The 20,514-nt window shown below is 36.6% G+C and overlaps 1 protein-coding gene across 9 annotated transcripts in view; it reads right to left on the bottom strand.

The window, feature by feature from the left end:
* ATP2C1 (ATPase secretory pathway Ca2+ transporting 1) overlaps positions 1 to 20,514 on the bottom strand; it is a 157,278-nt gene that overhangs the window by 7,331 nt on the left and 129,433 nt on the right. For 6 of the 9 annotated variants that reach the window (XM_023207405.1, XM_023207411.1, XM_023207413.1 and 3 more), the window contains 8 exons: positions 16,507 to 16,557; positions 15,428 to 15,594; positions 13,400 to 13,468; positions 12,712 to 12,828; positions 11,753 to 11,900; positions 11,117 to 11,212; positions 9,807 to 9,948; positions 8,126 to 8,250 (listed from right to left, as the gene is read on the bottom strand). In XM_023207405.1, the coding sequence (XP_023063173.1) occupies positions 8,126 to 8,250; positions 9,807 to 9,948; positions 11,117 to 11,212; positions 11,753 to 11,900; positions 12,712 to 12,828; positions 13,400 to 13,468; positions 15,428 to 15,594; positions 16,507 to 16,557 (915 nt within the window). The remainder of the gene's footprint in view (positions 1 to 8,125; positions 8,251 to 9,806; positions 9,949 to 11,116; positions 11,213 to 11,752; positions 11,901 to 12,711; positions 12,829 to 13,399; positions 13,469 to 15,427; positions 15,595 to 16,506; positions 16,558 to 20,514) is intronic. The other 3 variants (XM_023207406.2, XM_023207409.1, XM_023207412.2) reach the window with 1 other exon arrangement.

Raw genomic sequence — 20,514 nt, 5'->3', positions numbered from 1 at the left:
GCACATTCAATATCTTCTATTCCTGCTACTCTTGAAAACATTCTATTTGGTTAAAATAGCTAAGTCTTTCTCTCAAAATATAAATATATTTTTATATTTATGTATATATGCACATATATAGTCACCTTTTGGTATCTGTGGGAACTATGCAGATATGTTTTGGTTTAGAATGTTCTGTTCTGAGAAAATGAGTTAGTGACTATATTTTTTCCCTAAGACTGAGCTGTTAGGATAGTTTAGTTTCTACTATTACTAAATGTTGTCTTCTCTAAGCAAGATAATATACTTTAGCCTATTCAGATTAAGCTTTGTTTCTCTGGGTTTGTACAACCAATAGGAGGGAAACCTCCACTTCTCTTCTGCATCCAAGAGGTAGAAGTGATCCCATCAACCAGACAGGAGAAGACTGCTTCAGATGGATAAAAAATTGGGTGAGCAGAGAGAGAGAGATGGGAAGCACAATTCAGATGGGATGGCAGATCAGAATACTCCACCTACTGTAAGAACAAGAAGCCTTGATAATGTGATGGCATGTCCTCCTGGTTGATGATGTTTTAACAACAGTCTGAGACACTCTGACTTTCTCTACATGGGGGCCTTGACAGAGACTCGGAGTAGTCACTGACATCAAATCTGCTACCAAGTGCATCCATGCAAGAGAGAATATACTGTTGGGAGATCGGAGGGTAGAGAAAACTGGTGTCACTTCCTTTCTAATCCACTGAATGCAAGGTACAGGCCTATTTTCCTCTTTTTGAATATCTAAATGAGGAGGCAAACTTTCTACAAAGGGCCATATAGTAAATATTTTAGGCTTTACAGGTCATATAGTCTCTTGCAACGGCTCACCTTTGCTGCCATAGCATGACAGTGCCAATAAACAATATTGGAAATGAATGTGCATAGTTGTGTTCTAATAAAACTTTATTTACAAAAATAGGCAACAGGAGAATCTGACCTGCATGGCGTAGTTTCTTTCTTTTCTTTCCTTTTTCTTTTTTTGAGACAGAGTCTTGTTCTATCTCTCAGACCAGAATGCAGTGGCGCAATCTAGGCTCACTGCCTCCCAGGTTCAAGCAGTTCTGGTTCTTAGCCTCCCAAGAAACTGGGATTACAGGGATGCAACACCACGCCCTACAGATTTTTGTATTTTTAGTTTCGCCATGTTGGCCAGACTGGTCTCGAACTCCTGGCCTCAAGCAACCTGCCTTCCCCACCCTCACAAAGTGCTGGGATTACAGGTGTGAGCCACCACGCCTGGCCATAGTTTCTACACCAAAACTAAATAATAGCTCCATGTGGGTGAGTTAAACAACATTAAATTAAACTATTTCCCTAACTTGTAATACCTCTAGCTGATGCATGGACCATCCAACCATCCAGACCCACTCCATATAGAAAAATACTTACAAAATCTAATGTAATCCTATTACGCAACCACACAGATGAATGAGAGACAGAAATAGGAATTAAAACATTCTAATTTATAACTTCTTAAAATTGATCTAATAATGCTTAAATGTAAAGTTTGTCATGTCTTTCCTATCAGACATACATTTTCTACACAGTCACCTATTTGTAAGACACACATACCATGTATTTCACAGTACGCCTGCAAGATGCAGACCTGACAAGAGCAATGGTGCAGGCATTATATGGTATTTTATTTATGACCATAAGATGGCACCAAATTGTCACTTGTCAACTAAAGGGCACTTTGATATACTTATCACAGATAAAACTTTAATGAAAGTTCTTTAATGTAGTTGAGAAGATTAGTAATTTTTTAAAAAACTATTAAAAGGCACATTTTCAAAACCTACAAATCCAGAGCCCAAAAATGGATCTCTGGAATTTATATAGAACAATTTGCTCAGTTTCTGGCATTGAGTGCTCATAACAATGAGATGTGGTTTCTACTCAAAAAGGTTACTAAGTAGAGCAATGCAACTATTGCTTAAGAAATAATGATGCTAGGGCACCTTTGCGTTAAATATGAAAAGAAGTTCTGTCAGGCCTAACAGCCATGAAGGCCATGAAGGCCTAACACCACAGAAATGCGAGCCTTTGTCAGTATATTTGTCAGTTTGGCCAGATTTGAGTAAAACAGGATAGGAATAGCAAACTCAGGTGTGTACAGTGACCTGCACATGAAACACCATCTACCTGAAGCAGCTGTGCAAGCACAGGCTGTTACATCATATATGCTCATGTGTACACGAGAACACCAGCAGATTTACATTAGAAAAGGATTTCTAAGGATAAAAACTAATGGCTCAAATAATTGTTTTCACTTTTCTCCCCAAACTTTGACAATTTATGAAAGAGATTACCAAATTTCTGTTTAGATTTATCAACAAGTGTTTTCAACTTAAATTTTTAATGCTTTCTAAAACATAAAAATCCCAAAATTTTGTTATATATAAATATTTTTTATTTTTAACATATTTAAATAAGTTATATGCAAACTTATTGCTACATTTAAAGAGTGTTTACAAGAAGTTAGGCTGGGCGTGATGGCTCACGCTTACAATCCCAGCACTTTGAGAGGTCAAAGTGGGCAGATTGCTTGAGCCCAGGAGTCTGAGACCAGCCTGGGCAACATCATAAAACCTAATCTCTACAAAAAAATACACAAAATTAGCTAGGTATGGTGGCACGTGCCTGCAGTCCCAGCTACTCGAGAGGCTGAGGTAGGAGGATCACTTGAGCCCAGATGTCCAGGCTGCAGGAAGCCATGATCACCCTACAGAGCAACACCCTGACTCAAACCAAAAAAAAGTGTTCAAGAAACTGTACCCCCCACCCAAGACACACACACACATTATAGAAATCTGGAAAGGTTATTCTTGTTGGCATTTCACTGGGCTTTGAAGTAGAGGTAAAAGCTCTGATTCTCAACATTGGGACAGAGAAAAAAGGATTTTAACTTAAAGTAACACTGTCCACAATGATCTCAAAGTCAACTGTACTAGAGCATTGTGTAGAAGACGAGACTAGAAAGGCCAAAAGAATTACACGTAAAATTTAAAAAACTAAACAGGCCAAGTGCTGTGGCTCATGCCTGTAATCCCAGCACTTTGGGAGGCTGAGGCACGTGTATCACCTGAGGTCAGGAGTTTGAGACCAGCCTGACCAACATGGTAAAACCCTGTCTCTACTAGATATGCGAAAATTAGCTGGGCATGGTGGCATATGCCTGTAATCCCAGCTACTCGGGAGGATGAGACAGGAGAATCACTTGAACTCAGGAAGCAGAGGTTGCAGTGAGCCAAGATTGCGCCACTGCACTCCAGCCTGGGCAACAGAGCAAGACTTCTTCTCAAAAAACAAACAAAAAAATCAACATTGTTTTCTACTCTTCTGCCACAATTACTCATTCAGAGTAAGCAGCTGTTTTCTAATGGTAATGTTATTTACTCACTGGGGTTTCCTCGTGTGGCATACCTTAAGCTATGTGGTTCGTTGACACACACATAAACATACATACACACACACTCTCACCTCTTAGAAAGTATCTTACTGCAAGTATCAAAAAGAAGTGCTACCAGTAATTCAGATCAGTGTTTTCCAGTCAGTAACCTTAATAACAGATTCACTATTAACATTCGATAACAAAGGAGATTGAAATATTATCTTGTCCTTCTGCATTTTGAATTTATACAACTGTTTGCTGATTAATAACTATGCTAAAGGAAAGTTTTTAAAGGAAATCTTATTCTGTCAAAGCTGAGTTTACTTTCACTTACTGCTTAATTTAACAACAACAAAAAAATGGATGCTTGTTTTTTTACTAGCTTATCATTAGTCAGCCATAGCTTTAACACATCCATCTGGGAAATCTCAAGGACATAACAAGCTTTACATTTCAGATGGACCTGTGTCCCACTAAACCCTGCTTAGCTTAGGTTCTTCTGCTAATAGCTCTACTATTCAAGCCAAAGGCCACAGACTAGTATCTTTTCCATTTTCCTTTTCTCCTATCCAGTCACGTCAATGTTCTCTCTCAGAAGATACAAATTCAAGGCTGGGCACAGTGGTTCACACCTAATCCCAGCATTTTGGGAGCCCAAGGCTGGTGGATCGCCTGAGCTTAGGAGTTCGAGACCAGCCTGGGCAACAAAGTAAAACCCTGCCTCTACCAAAAATACAAAAAAATTAGCCAGACATGGTGGTGTGCACCTGTAATCCCAGATACTCAGAAGGCTGAGGTGGAAGGATCACTTGATCCTGGGAGGTAGAAGTTGCAGTGAGCCGAGATCACACCACTGCACTCCAACCTGGGGGACAGAGTGAGACCCTGCCTCAAAAAAAAAAAAAAAAAAAGACAATTCAAATTCCATGCCTTTCTCTCCATCCTGACTGCCACAGCTCAATCATCCCTTTACTCCTTAAGCTTCCTTGAGTTTCTAATTGGTCTCCCTATTTCAGTCTTCACAACTGATCCTCTGTGCTTCCATCAGCATGTTACGATACAAAAATCTAAACTCACATCAAACTCTTGAAATGCCATGGCATAGTATCAGACAAATCAATTGTCTCTGGTTTCACCATTAGGCTTCTGCCTCTCTCTCCAACCCTTCACACTGTACCTCCTGTCTTAACAGTGTCAAACTCACTGTGGTTTTCAGAGATTCCTTCTAGCCCCTACCACCACCTCTGCAGTGGCTTTGCAGTTTGGCTGCAATGTCCTACTGCTTCTCAGCTGGAGTTTCCCAACTTAAAATTTGATTCAGCTGTCACTAGTTCTAGGCAATTTCCATGACAAATTTCTTTGAGGATCCCATGAAGTTATTTGTCTCCTTCAGCTACTGTAGCATTCTGGACAACATTTACCATCCTACTTGATATATTTCACATTGGTCTCCAGAACTGACTGAAAACTTCCCGAAGGCATGATACTACTTTTTTTTTTTAAATCTAAACCCACAACAATGTTTATGGACAACTGTATCTACATTAATACCAGGGACTGGTTAACCATTATCCATTATTAACAATAACCAACTCTTGACAACCAAAACCCAAAATAATGTCATTAAATAAGAGTTAATGGTTCCAGTGGTAACTGAGCTCAAGGAATCTTAACCATCAGAGTGATCTGTCTGTCCAATCACATACTAGTTAAGGATGAATATCCATACCACGTTTTAGTATGCAAATCAGCTGCTGTTTGGATTGCAGGAGCTCAGTCTTAAAAAGTGCTTCAAAGATTTTCAAATGCCAACGTCAAGGAAATATCTAGTGAAATGTGCACTGGACTCATTTTAATCTATGTGTATTTTTAAAGTAAATGGGCAAAGATCCCTATTAACTTTCTTGAAATAGCTTATTAGCAGTAATATCCCCTGCTATCTGTGTTCACGGGCTCCTATAGGGCAGGGATGCCATCATCGTTCTACTTCTAGCACACTCCACGTACTAAATAAATGTAATGAAAAGATAACCAGTTAATCATCTAACTTCATGGATGAATCATATGCGGAAGTGAATTGCCAAGTGACAGAGGCAGAAAGCAAGGTAAAGTTAATTAGGTTTCCTAAATATTAGTTTATTGTTTGCCTCCAACTCATTTCAGTGAGAAACTATTTTTAAGCGTGACCAATACATACTTTACTTATGTAGTGTATCAAGGAGACCAAAACTTAAGTGATCTCAAAAAGACTACCAATGTAAAATACATACCCTACATGGACATAACAGGTAAATAATGTGTCTTATTCTTGTGAGGGTGGTTACTGCTATATAAACAAAGCCTATATCCTGAGAGGGGAGGGTCTTTGGGTTGCATGGTTTCACTTTTGTTTCATCTCTGGGTTATGCAATGTCCAGCATAAATGTGACACAACATGTTCAGCCTTGTTCTGTGTGGCCAGTTTTGATCACTTCAGAACTCTTTACCTCATCAGTGCATTATTTTAAGTTCTTTTCTTTTCTTCCCTGATGTTTAGCCATTATGGGGTCAAATAACTCCATAAGGTAGTCTAACAGGGAAAAACATCAAATAAGTTAGTATTGTTAGGGACTCTAGCAAGTCCTAGGATTAGGAAATGGGGTAAAAATTTAAAATTTAGATACCAGCACATTTAAATCATCCATGTCAACTTGGATTAATATATTATGGAAAATTGCAATCTGGATCTGTACTGTACATTCAACTTCTTTTTAAATCATAGATTCTGTGTACTATGCATTCTCCAGCATCCATATGAATAATTTTAATTTCTGTATCTTCAGCATCCATATGGATAATTTTAATGCTAATAGTCCCCACTGGGATGCCATTAACTTAAGAAATCATTTTTATTTTTATAGTACAAAGCAAATGAATGTATAGGCACATTTATTTCAATCAAGTCATAATCTGAACCTAAAATGCAAAGCAAAAGATTAACGTGCATTTAATACGTATTTCAAGTCTTTGTAACAGAGAAGAAAAATCATTACAAAATTAAGGTATGAGACATCAAGTCACTAATGATAGAGTTGATTAGACAATGGCTTCCATGTTCCATCTAATGACATGGAACAATGTACATTTGACAATTCAGCCTTAAAGGGTTAAGTAGAATAAACTTCAGGCAGCTCCTTACACTCAACTGCCTCAGTAACAAGACTCAAAGAATAGATATTTTCCCTATCAATGACAATAGTTCAGTGCTAACACTTGCAGTTTAATATTGGATAAAAGCTAAGGAATGGTTCATCCTGACAGATTATAAAAGACAAAACTTATTAGCTTGAAGAAGGATTAAACCTCTAAGATTTGGGACCCATTTCTGTTTATAGATAGAAATATTCAACAGAAAAACAAATTTCTAATTTTAAATTTCTGGCCCACATACTCAAAACAAATGACCTATACCTCATCAAGCTTCTATGAAAACTGATGGCATTACACACAAAATTCATCATTTCCCTAGCATGCCCAATGAAACAAAAAGAAGGTACAGAACACGTGATGAAAGTAGAAGAGACAGACTCAGGTTTGTGCTAAAATCTAGGCCAAAGAAGCTTCAGATGCACACAGAGCAAGGCCAGCAAAGAATCTTCCACATATACTCTGGTTCATAAACCATCTGCTTGGGTTTGGGGACTTTTTATTCTTTAAGTCCAGTAGCCTATACTTCCTAAGAAATATGATTAAAAACTACATAACAGCAAAAATAATAAAATAGAATTACTTAGCTGAGGTATTTGGATTTATATTTAGAGGATGACAAAATGATATTTGACAAAGTATATAGTCTCCTTTAACTCAAAAAGGAAGACATGTTAATATAATTTATTATAAACTTCAGCCCAATCAGTCTTAAATGTTTTTGACTCTATGACTAAGTGTTAATTATGGACACTGTTATCCTAGAATACCACTTGATAGCCCTGCATTAATTCTGCTATACCAAAGACATACCTTTTTAAAATAAAATAAAATTAAATTAAATTAAATAAAGCAACCATTTACACTTACTAAGAAAAACAAAAATTTACTTCAAATTGTAGTATAGGCTTTTCAATCACAAAAAGAAAGAAAAGAACAGTGATCTGACAGTGGTCACATCCTGTGCAAAAAATTTGATACAAAAATGGTAGCACATGGTATCTGAGGTGCTTACATTACAGGAAAAAGGAAATACAGTAGCTGAAATATGGCACTCCTGGGAATCAACTTCTAAACCGAATAGAATGCCTTTGAAATGATTAAATTTATTTGTGTATTAGTAAGAAAGCCCCACCACCATAAATAGTACAATATTTAAAAATAAAAAAAAATATATCTATCTAAGATAGATAGTGTATTTATACTGTTAGACTTCTTTAAGTGCAGAAGGTGGTTTAGGTTTTGCCCTTTTTTTTTAAATTAAATAACTGACCATATGCTTTATAAAGTTTCACTCAATCACAAAAGCCAATTATATCAAGGAATATGATATCAAAGTTGCATAATTTCATGTGGGACTGCCAGCAGGTTAAAGTCTTAAGTCTTTAACATTAATGTTCATTTTTAGTCAATGAATAGTTAAAAAGTTCTCAAATCTTCATATCCTCTTGAACTTGCCCTTCTAAATGATCCTCAGACTGCAATTTCTAGTTTGCAAATAAAATAATGCAATATGCATCATACTTCAAGAAAAGATGATGATGTCGAACTAACATGCTTCTGGATCTTTTCCCTGCTCCTTTCAACCTTCTTTATAATTTCTGCCACTATGCACACTGATGAGGTGAGACCCAAAAGAAACAACAGATCTGCAAGAGAAAATAAGTTGGGTTTTACATTTCTTTGAAACTTAACAGTTGCAAAGCTTAATAGCTTACATTTTTCTAGCATTTTACCACAATTTTTTTTTTTTTTTTTTTTTTTGAGGCGGAGTCTTGCTCTGTTGCCCAGGCTGGAATGCAGTGGTGTGATCTCGGCTAACTGCAACCTCTGCCTCCCAGGTTCAAGCCATTCCCCTGCCTCAGCCTCCCAAGTGGCTGAGATTACAGGCATGTGCCATCATACCCAGCTAATTTTTGTATTTTTAGTAGAGATGGGGTTTCACCATTTTGGACAGGCTCGTCTCGAACTCCTGACCTCAAGTGATCTGCCTGCCTCAGCCTCCCAAAGTGTTGGTATTACTGGCATGAGCCATGGCGCCTGGCCACCACAGCTTTCAAATACATTGTTTCACAACTATTCCATAACGCAGGTACAATCGCCCTCAGTTAAAAATAAGAAAAGAAAAAAGATATTAAATGACTTATCCAAAGTCATATAACTAGGAAAGGCAGCAGCCAGAATTAGAACCTAAGTCCTCTGACCACTTTCCCTGAAACCTTATGTGGCTAGCCTTTATCAGTAACACCAACAAAAGGAGTTTTTTTATTTCATAGATCACACAGCCCTTTAAAAAAGTACTGTATCAACAGTAGTAGACAATTTGAATGAAAATGCCTATCTGAAGATTAAAAATTTGACATTAATATGTTCTATTTCAAAGCATAGAAGACTTGTCTTTACAACAGTATCCACACTATCTCAATTCTTATTTACTGCTTGGAAAACTGCAGATGTTTCCTTAAAATGTCATTTTTTTAAAAAAGGGGAAGCAATGTGAATATGGAATTAAAATACTGAAATTCAACTAGTTCAATTTCAAGGTAATTTTAACTTGTAACAAAAAATACAGTGACACTGTATAACTATTTTCATAAATACCCAAATTAAAAATTCAATAAAGGATAGCATTATTGTCAAATACATCATTCCTCACACTTACATAGGAAAACTGACTTTTAAATGCACTGTATTATACATATAATAAATGGTAACGTAAGAATAATGTGTAATTTCCAAATAATCTTTATAAAACATTCTGCTATTTGGGTCAGACTGACATTTTGTGAAATTAGAATGTACAAACAAGAAAGAGTAAGAAAGAATTATTAGTTTAACTACTGAAAATTCTAACTTTAAAGAAGAGAGCAACTTGGTTTTCAGGGAGATTAAGTCTAGTTTTCTCTTCATACAAGATGGCATAGTACATAAAAAGTTATAAACTATACAGCAGGTTTTGATTTGCTATATTTGAGAATCACATAATATGATTTTTATAACAATTGATAACCTATAAAAAAGCAAAAACCAAAACCCTGGATTTAGGTGAGTAATTCCCGAGCTTTCCCAAATGAAAAAACAGATTCCTTTTTCAAATCAAGTGATTTACTTATTTTGCTATTTTAAAAGAATTTTAAAATTAAAACACATTAGAAAATATGATTTATCTAAAATATATAAATGATAAAGATAACGTTTTCTTTACCCAGTATGCTTAGGCTCTCAGTCTGAAAAACCTTTTGAAGTGGAGGAAAGTAAATAACTAGTAATTGTCCCATGATGGATCCAAGAACTGCATAGCAAAACATTTTATTACTGCAGAGTCCAATCTCAAACACAGACTTGGTCTGTTGGCAGAGCAGAGAATTCAATTATTACTCCTTGGTCACAGAAATAACTTCTTTATTATACTCACTTCTAATTTTTAATAAGCAGTATCACTTTATCACTGAATTCTACAGTGTCAATTCTATGAAATCTCTTAAATTTTACTATTGTTTTGGAATAATTCAGATGGAATAAGGGTAAATATTAAAGTAGCTTTTATTATATTTATCAAGAAAGGGCTTGCTTAAAAAAAAGTGACACTATGTAAATGAGAGCATTTTTAACATCCCAAACATCAAGAAACTTTATTTGTATTTTGCTAAATCATTTCTTCTTTTAACATCCCAAACATCAAGAAACTTTATTTGCCGTTTGCTAAATCGTTTCTATCCATTCTCACTAAGGTAGATATCTAAAATCCTTTCTTGGAGAATGGACCTAATTATGTGTGTACTGAAAAAGTAAAACCACTTTTCTTAAAAAAATAATTACAGCTTCTTTAAAAATTGGTCAATTAGTGAGAATTCACTGTACTTGGAAGTTCTAGCATGGCAAATGGTAATATAGTTAAGGATTCATAAAGTGCTTTAAAGCTGAAATGAATAGTCACGCCTCAAATGAAACTAGTTTTTAAGGACAATATTCTCTAAAAAAGTACCACAAAGCTCTAGGCCATTATTTTCTATCAAAACACTTAGACCAACAAGCAGTAGTCACACCTTAAGATACAACAAGGAAAGAAAAGCAAAATTAAAATGTCCTAAGCTTTGACACAATGACAGGAGTGATGGGAAAAAAATAGGCACAAAACAGCTATTGTACTCCTAGCAATACTATCTTCTAAGATGAGATTAATAAAATCTCAACAGAACCTATGAGGTTTGTTCTATGCTCAGATAATGTTAACCATGATCTATCTTATAGCTATAGCCAGCTAAACCCAGACGACAACACCTGTGAATTATTCATACTTTTATGTTCTAGTCAGACATAAAGCTTACCTCCCGCAAATGCCCCATCCTCATTGTGACCAATGGCACATGTTTATAAGAAGGCTGTGTCTGGGGCTGCAATCGGTGGTTACAAAATTAAGCAAAGCTAAAAACCCATAATCTTTGCCTACTTATTAGAAAGCAGTCTACTCAAGTGAGTCAATCAAGTCAATCAACTAAGATCACCTAAACATACCTGGGATCTGGAACTTAGTGCATTGAACATGTCAAAAAACACAAAGCATGTGAAGGTCATTGTTGTGTCTCGAGGTGTAATCACATTGTCTCGTAGCTGTCAAGAGGTAATAACGAAATTACTTTTCAGTGGCTGAATTTAATGGATAAATAACATGCTTTTTAAAAAATATAAGTATTTTCTTTCTATTAGGAAGAAATAGCTTTAGCCTAACATATGAAACATAAAAACTACCCAAATTTCCTATAAATCACCTAGCGAATAGTTGTAATCTACATAATAAAAAGTAAAAAAAAAAACCTCATGAACTATATATTAGATATTAAAATACTGTTATTATTTAAAAAATAAAGTGGCTGTATGATTTTAAGACTCAGGTTTTCAAGATTCTCTCTAAATTTTCATGTATTTTTATTGTATCTGATACTTCTCTGCAGATTTATTCTAATACATGAATCAATAATTTTATTTATCCATAAAGATGGAAATCAAACTCTTTTAAAATGTTATCATATTTTTCACTAAAAGAGCACCCTTAACTTCCCAGCCTTCTGAGTAACCCATCAAAATAACTAGGAATCCTATTATATATATATAGAATTCATGTTAATATAGCAGCTTGGCCAGTGAATATACCTCACGCCAGAAGACAAACAAAGTCCCACAAACAATGATTATTGATGAAACAAGTATTTTAAGTATCAAGTTTTTAGTCAAAATGCTGTCTTTCCAGTTGCGAGGAGGTTTACGAATGACATCTTTATCCACTGGTTCTACTCCAAGGCTTAAAAACAAACAGAAAAATAAATTACTTTCAAGTTTTAAGGTTTGGATTTGTTACTTTCACAACCTCACTAACCTCAATTATTCAACAAATTAAATGCTTTCTTATGGAAACAAAATGTTGAATCATAAAGAAAACCTTGGCTATGATTATGCAAAAATAACACTGATTTTGTCACTTTTTCTCTCCTCTTTAACTTATTTGCTTGGCACAATTTGACAGGGGATAATCAACTTTCAAAAAACCATCCAATTCATTTATATGTAAGTTTACCTCAAATACAGTGTGAAATACATGACCTACTAACTGAATTTTGAAGTTATCTTTCATATAAAGAGGTTTTGACTGGGATGATTTGCTGGAGTGGCCAAATGACATCACTCAACTACTCCATTAGTATTAAATTTTTTTAAAAAGTTATGACACTCAGGTCCTCTAATAGTTTCCCAAAGTCTCTAAAACTGACAACAGCAGAACCTAGATAATAACTCTGAACCCAGAAATTTCTCCATTATATTCAATTTTTAGAAATAAAAGGCTTATTTACTCCCTGAGGACAGGGATAGCACCTATTCCTGATCTATTCTCAACCTTAGGCTAGGCATCTAACAGTAGAAAGGCTCAGACCTACACTGCATGCACACTCAAAAAGAATAAATAAAATATGCACATCACACAATTTATAATATAATAAATTAAAACATTTGCTGCAAAGTTTTCCAACACTGTCCATAAATCAAGTTTTAAAACTTAATTATCAGGGTAGCACACATTCCTTGTCTTTCTAGCTCATGCAATAAAAAACTCGTACCTCTGGGCTGGGGGTCCATCCATAATAATATTGATCCACAAAATCTGCATGGCATTGAGAGGATTAGGAAAGTTCATTAATGTAGCCAATGAGATTAAAGTTAATGCTGCTATACTCCTGTTGAAAAAGAGAGTTATTTAAAAAATCAGCATAGTAAATCTGTTGATTCTATGATATCACTTAAAAATCTCATTACTACTATGCTTTTAAAGGAAGACTGTTTCAAGTAAACTATTCTTCATTCATGTGGACATTTTAAAGCTAATAGTATTTTAACAAAGGATTTTCAAGATGTGTAGCCAACAGGAACAAATAAAGAATTTTTATATCTGCATGATAGTTTCAACAGTATTTTGGTAACTGTTTTTTGACTACACAATACCCCTTCTACTTTTGGAAAAAGATACCAAGAGGAAACAATGAGATGCGACTCATCCCTGATTTCATGAGCTATCAATCACAAAGATTTATATATTTTGATGATACAGACATCTAATTGTTACATTTACAACCTATTTATCATGCCACTTTAAATTTCTGAATACAATAAATTTTCTTTTTGGAAAACTGACATATGAACAATGCTCAGAAATATAAGGCAGATAAGTTTCTAGGCATTCTGCTTAGGTTCTACTTTTCATATAATTTATCCAGAAGACCCATGGTGACAAATTCCTTGCAAACTTACGTGCTCAGCTGGAATCTAACGAAATTTTTAATGTTATTATAAATCCCTTTACCCTCTTCAATTGCAGACCTGAAATTTAAAAAATAAAGATGAAGTGAGAAAATATTATCATATAAAAATGTATCTATACTAAAACACCGTGGAGCTAATTTTGAAAATAGATTTCTAGCCGGGCACTGTGGCTCACGCCTGTAATCCCAGCACATTGGGAGGCCGAAGCTGGCAGATCACCTGAGGTCAGGAGTTCGGACCAGCCTGACCAACATGGCAAAACCCTGCCTCTAATAAAAATACAAAAATTAGCCAGGTGTGGTGGTGCATGCCTGTAATCCCAGCTACTTGGGAGGCTGAGGCAGGAGAATCACTTAAACTCAGGAGGCAGAGGTTGCAGTGAGCCGAGATCACACCACTGCACTCCAGCCCTGGCAACAAAGTGAGACTCTGTCTCAAACAAACAAACAAACAAACAAATAAGTAAAATAAAATTCCAACTAATACAACACATGTATCAATATGGAAACATTTATTTTAGCAAAGAATTAAAGTCAAGCCTAAGCTCTATCTGAACTAATTTGTCACAGTATTAAAATTCTTATTCTGAAGAAGATATTTCAACATTAAAATCATACATTGTCTCTCCCCACAAGAGAAAATACTTCACATTCGTAATACATAAAATGATTTTTTTTTGTTTTTGTTTTTGAGACAGGGTCTTGCTCTGCTTCCCAGGCTGGAGTGCAGTGGCACAATCTTGACTTACTGCACCTTGACCTTCCTGGCTCAAGCAATCCTCTCAACTCAGCCTCCAGAGTAGCTGAGACCACAGGCTCAAGTCACCACTCCCAGCTGTTTTTTTTTTTTTTTTTTTTGTATTGTTTGGAGAGATGGGTTTTGACATGTTGCCTAGGCTGGTTTCGAACTCCTGGGCTCAAGTGATCCATCCATCTCAGCCTCCCAAAGTGCTGGCATTACAGGCATGAGATACCATGCCCAACCATGATTATCTTCTTCACCTTCCTCTAAGCTCATTTTTCTTAGTGGTACAAATTGCAGAGTAAAGGTTTAAACTAATGCATGTCAGGAATCAAATGGCAATGAGATATATAAGAATTATAGAATTTAAGCTACGTGTTGTTCCTACACATCAAGTAGATCACATGTTGCAGAGGAATTAAATAACACGGTTTACAAGGATTCATATAAATTCTCTCATTCATTTAGCTGAATCCAAGAAAATCTAGGCTTTTTAATCAACTTCCCATTTCTTCTAAGAACTCCATATAATTCTAATAATGGAAATAAAAAACTCATATCCTTGCAAAAGCTTGGCAAATACTGTGAGTACTGAGCTCCCAAATGTTTCGCTGTAGGCCAAATCAGAGTCATAAAACAGCCTGGAACATATAATTAGAATGTATCACTAAACTCAGGTCATCCAACAGGTGGCTACCAAAAATAAATAAATAAATAAATGGGATTCACATGATCCCCAACTGAACACTGTAAAACTGATACCACCATGTATTACACTAGAGTCTTAACTGGAAACTGTGGCTTACACAAATAAAGCTATCTAAATTTAATAAATTATAACATTAAATGAGGGCAACATAAATAAATTACTGATATAAAAAAACAGGCATGGATGTAAACTTCATAATTTTCAATATTTATTATAAGGCCCAAAAAAGAGTCATACATATGCATAATTCTAACTACTTGAATTTAACATAAAGGCCATTACTATACCATCATATTAGTGCCCAGAAAAAGGTGACATGTGGCTGGCACTTGGCAAATATTTCTTAAATGAGGGTCCTGCCACTTACTATGCCTGTTCCAGCCACACAAATCATTTTCTTCAGAACTATACAACAGACCATAAAATAGGATAATTACCCTAGAAAAATGGTTTAGTTTACCTAATTTTTAAATACGAATTCTTTTCCAGTTGAATTCTCTAGGGGTGGGAGACAGGAAAGGATAGGGGAAGATTCTCTGATAGGCATTCACTGAAACAAAGCTTACATTATGGTTTGAAAATCATCATCCACTAGGATCATGTCTGCTGCCTCTTTGCAAACATCTGTACCAGTCTGGCCCATCGCAACTCCAATGTCTGCAGCCTTCAGAGCAACTGCATCATTTACTCCATCTCCTGTCATGGCTACAACTGAACCGTTCTTCTGCAGCGACTACCATGGAGCAGAGGACAGGGGAGAGGAAGGAATTCTGATAAAAATGTTGCTTCCATACAAAGCAATAAACAAATTCTCCCTATTTTTCACATAATTAAGATTAGAAATAATATAGACCACCCATTTTTCAACAAATTTCAACAAATGGAGATCTCAGTAAGATAAAGCTTAGAAAAAGTTGCTACTAATATTTCCATCTGTGAGAACTGTATCTCTAAATTCTGTTCTTCAAACTATACAATGTTACTCAACCAGGGGCAATTTTGTCTCCCAGGGGACATCTGACAATGTTTGGAGATGTTTCTGAGTGTCATGATTTGGGGGATGTCACTGGCATCTAGTGGGAAGGGGCTAAGGATGCTGCTAAACATTCTGTAACACATGGGGCAGCCCTTCACAACAAGGAATTATCTAGTCCAAAATGTCAATGGTGCCAATGTGGAGAAACTCTGAACTACACAATGGCTGGTTATCATGATTAATAACTTAAGACCATTAACTACTGGATACTATATCAGTTGCTTTATATATAACTGACTAATATAAATAATCATAGCCTTTTAAGTATTGTTCACACTATCACAACACTATTTCCTTGCTGTATTTATTTAGTTTCTTACTAATTACTGCTATTCACACTGGGAAGACGTGGCTATGGAACATTCTTTTATATTGTCTGTTTAAAGAAGGCTACATTTGCAGATACTTCGTTCAAGTTTTCTTCTACATCTTATGCCAACTAAATTCTCTACTAGTGTTTCTATGTCAAGCTCTTACAAAAACAAACACTGTTTTGCTTCACAGTATTTCTGACCTTGATGCTCTACTCCCTGTAATGCAAATATAACAAAAGTAAAGTAGCAGCATTTTGTATACAGAAATAAAACAATCTGATTCTTAGACACTCACCTTAATAATTTTCATCTTGTGCCTTGGGCTAGCTCTGTAAAATACTGCAACCTGTTAAAATACAAGATACACTAAAAATTTTCAATATTAAGATTTCCACAGAATAACCCATGCATTCATAACTAATGATGAAAAACCCATCAATTTAAGCTGTATTTAATTTGCCACTGAGATCCAGCTTAAGCAATATGCCACAGGTTTCTTAAGACATTCATTTGATATGGTCATTTCGATCTTTACCAAAGGTACCACAGGAAATACACAATCTAAACAAGTCATCCAATTTATACCATTATGTGTAAACTCTGGAGAGAAAACAGCCTTATTCTTGAAATGTTCCAGAGACAAAAAAAGGAAAAATTCTCTTCCGTCTGTTTCCTACAACACTCGCATACAACTAAAATAGCCTTTTCCCTTTGTTCTGTCTTCAGGAGCAATAAAGAACAGCTGCTTCTCAATGTCTGTAGAGCCATTTTTTAGTGTCAAGTGTCTGCTCATTCCCTTTTACTCAGGTTAACTCATTAGCCTCTCTTCCACTATACCTCTAAATTGCTTATATGATTTTTATCTCTCCAAAACACATATTTAATCCTTTTTTCTGACCCCATCTCCTGATCTCCTGAAATCCTTTCACTGTGTCCCAACAAATCTCCTGTATTTTTTACTCTTTTTCACTCTGCTCTAACCTAGTGTTTCCACAAAACACTGCCATCCCTATAACCTCCTCAAATAGTACCACCAGAGGAGCATAGAGGTGGAGCATGGTATCCTCTATTCTCCCTTCAAAAAACCTCACTTCTGAATGTCAGATGAGACTGTCACTCACTAACTGTAGGCATTCACTGCTCCAGAGTTCACAACCCCTCATTTCACAATGATTTTTAACTTCTGCCTCACTGTCATGTCACTGTCTCCAACAATATTTACAAGTTACGGTGATTTCAATACACATAATACACCATTCTCTTTCCTACTCTCCTAGAGGATTAGTTCATATTACTTTTCTCTCCTCAGACCTCCAATCTATCCCCTTTCTCTAGCCTCCTTCTCAGCCAACCACCTTGCTTCCTACTTTGGAGAAATCAGAATCAGAAGAGAATTTCCACAATTCCCTCAACTCAGTATCTGTATCCAGGAACTAAACTGCTCTAGTTTTACTACAATGAACTGAATATGCACCTACTGCAGGTCAAAGATTCTACCTTCCTTACCTATTAAGATCATTACTCCAGAAATTCTCCTCCCTCCTGTGCCAAAATGTTTTCCTCACTGCTACATCTTAACCATCAGTATACAAAAACATGTTGTCCCTTCCATATTAAAAAAAGAAAGAAAACCACTTCTCTTCCCTTCCCATTTCAGCTGCCACCCTTTCCTTTCTTTTCTTTATTATTTTATATATATATATATATAAATTTTTTTTTATATTGATTTTTTTTTTTTTTTTTTGAGACAGAGTCTCGCTCTGTCGCCCAGGCTGGAGTGCAGTGGTGCGATCTCAGCTCACTGCAAGCTCTGCCTCCTGAGTTCACGCCATTCTCCTACCTCAGCCTCCCAAGTAGCTGGGACCACAGGCGCCCGCCGCCACGCCCAGCTAATTTTTTGCATTTTTAGTAGAGACGGGGTTTCACCGTGTTAGCCAGGATGCTCTCGATCTCCTGACCTCGTGATCTGCTCATCTCGGCCTCCAAAAGTGCTGGGATTACAGGCGTGAGTGAGCCACCGTGCCCGGCCTATAATTATTTTTTAATGGAAGAAGAAACATGTTTGTATACTGATGGTAAAGTGCAGCAGCAAGGAAAAAATTTTGATACAGGAACAGGGAGGATTTTTGGAGCAGAGTTCCTTAGAAAGTTGCCTATACTTGCTGTCTCCTATTCTCTCTGAATCCATCCCATGATCATACTGTTATCACAACTGCACTGAAACACGATTCATGACTTTCAAAGACCCTCACCACCACCACCACATTGCTAATGCCTACAGTCATTTGTCATCTGACTTAACCTCTCCACCGTACCCTAACATAGATGATTAGTCCCTCCTGAAACACCATCTTTCCTTGGCTTCCACCACCACCAATACTGGTCTTCCTCCTACCTTTTTGGCTGTTCCTCTTGTACAGAATTCTCCTGATCTCTCTTGATGTATAGATGTTGAAGCACCCCAGGGCTCAGTTCCTTTCTCTATAAGAGGTCTCAGAATTCCCTACGCCTCAGGTGAGCATACCCAGGCACATGGCTTTGGATTTTACTTACACGCATTTATTTGAATGCATTTTTATCTCAAGCCCAGACATTTCTTCTGAAATCCAGATCAGCAAAACTAATTCCCATCCCTACTCCACATCTCCTCAATGTCTCAATCTTGCTCCTTCCTATCCTCTGTTAATGAAAAGTACATATGTGCAGTTGCTGGGGCTCCAAATTTGGGGAGCCATCCTTAATTCCTCCATTTTTCTTATGTGCCAACAAGCAGTTTAACAGCGAATCTTGTTGACTTCACTCACAAATATATCCAGAATTCAACCACCTTACTCCAAAACCATTGCCAACACTCTCGGCCAATACCTCCAAAGTGACTTTCTTATTTCTGCCCTAGTTTCCCCCAATTTGCAACACAGTAGCCAAAGTGGCACTGTTAATACAGAAGTGAGATCACGTGTCTTCTCAAAACCCTCAAATGATTTCACATCTCTCTCAGAACAAATGCCGAAGTCCTTTATCATCTACCAGGTCCCTCATGAAGTGCACATCTCACTGCACTCCTATCATTAGTCTTTTCCTGACTGAACTACATTGGCCTCCTAATTGTTCCTCACACATGCCAGGCACACTCACTTCCAGCCCCTGCCCTTGCCTGGAATGCTCTTTCTTCGGATATAACATGGGTCCCCCTTCTGTCAAATAGTACCTTCTCAGTGAGGCCCTCCCTAGTCACACTATCTAAAAATGTCAATCTCCCTCTCTAATCATTCAAATTTTGCCCTTTTTTTTTGGGGGGGAGGGTACTCTTAAGCACTTATTTAACATAATATATATCCATTTATCTTCTAAGACTCAAGAAGTCAGAGATTTTTGTCCTATACCAACAGTGCTCTATAAAGACAAATAAAATGAATGAACAACTGAATATATCCCAGTACTACCATAAAGACTGTTCCCTGGTTCTCTCCTTTTAATAAAGGTCTAAATAAAAAACGGTATTATTTTCTTAAACAAAAGACTCAGCTGGACTGTAATATCACATTACTGATTATCCCTAGGCAATCCAAATATCATGAATCACATAATTTATATTTGGGAAATATCCTTTCTTTCAAAAAAGTTCAAAAATCCATTCAGAAACTCTTCACTGTGTCTTTAAAAAAGACTCAGTTACATATATATCCAAAACATACTGGTAACCTTCTAAGTGAAAACTCTAATTACTGCAGAAATTAATCATGTAGCACACAGCACTGAAATATAACAAGTGTTTGGCAAAAGCTGCAAAATAAATCTGTTAGCGAATGAAAGGTCTTGACTGTGAGTTGTCCACGTACTTGGTGTGTTGAACAAAGAATTGAACAAAACACACAAAGGAACAAAAGAATGAAGCAACGAAAGCACAAACTTATTGAAGCAAAAATACACTCCACAGAGCAGAAATGGGCTCGAGGAAGTGGCTCATGAGTCCCAACTACAATGTTCTTCAGGGATTTTTGGTTTTTTTTTTTTTTTTTTTTTGAGATAGAGTTTCGCTTTTGTTGCCCAGGCTGGAGTGCAATGGCGCGATCTTGGCTCACCACAACCTCCTCCTCCCAGGTTCAAGCAATTCTCCTGCCTCAGCCTCCCAAGTAGCTGGGATTACAGGCACGAGCCGTACCATGCCCAGCTAATTTTGTATTTTTTAGTAGAGACGGGTTTTCTCCATGTTGGTCAGGCTGGTCCCAAACTCCCAACCTCAGGTGATCTGCCCGCCTTGGCCTCCCACAGTGCATTACAGGCGTGAGCCACCGTGCCCAGC

This window comes from Piliocolobus tephrosceles, chromosome 2 (assembly GCF_002776525.5).
Source record: "Piliocolobus tephrosceles isolate RC106 chromosome 2, ASM277652v3, whole genome shotgun sequence".
Lineage (NCBI taxonomy): Eukaryota > Metazoa > Chordata > Mammalia > Primates > Cercopithecidae > Piliocolobus > Piliocolobus tephrosceles.
Note: the sequence above shows the minus strand (reverse complement) of the source record. Positions and strands in the feature narration are given on the sequence as shown.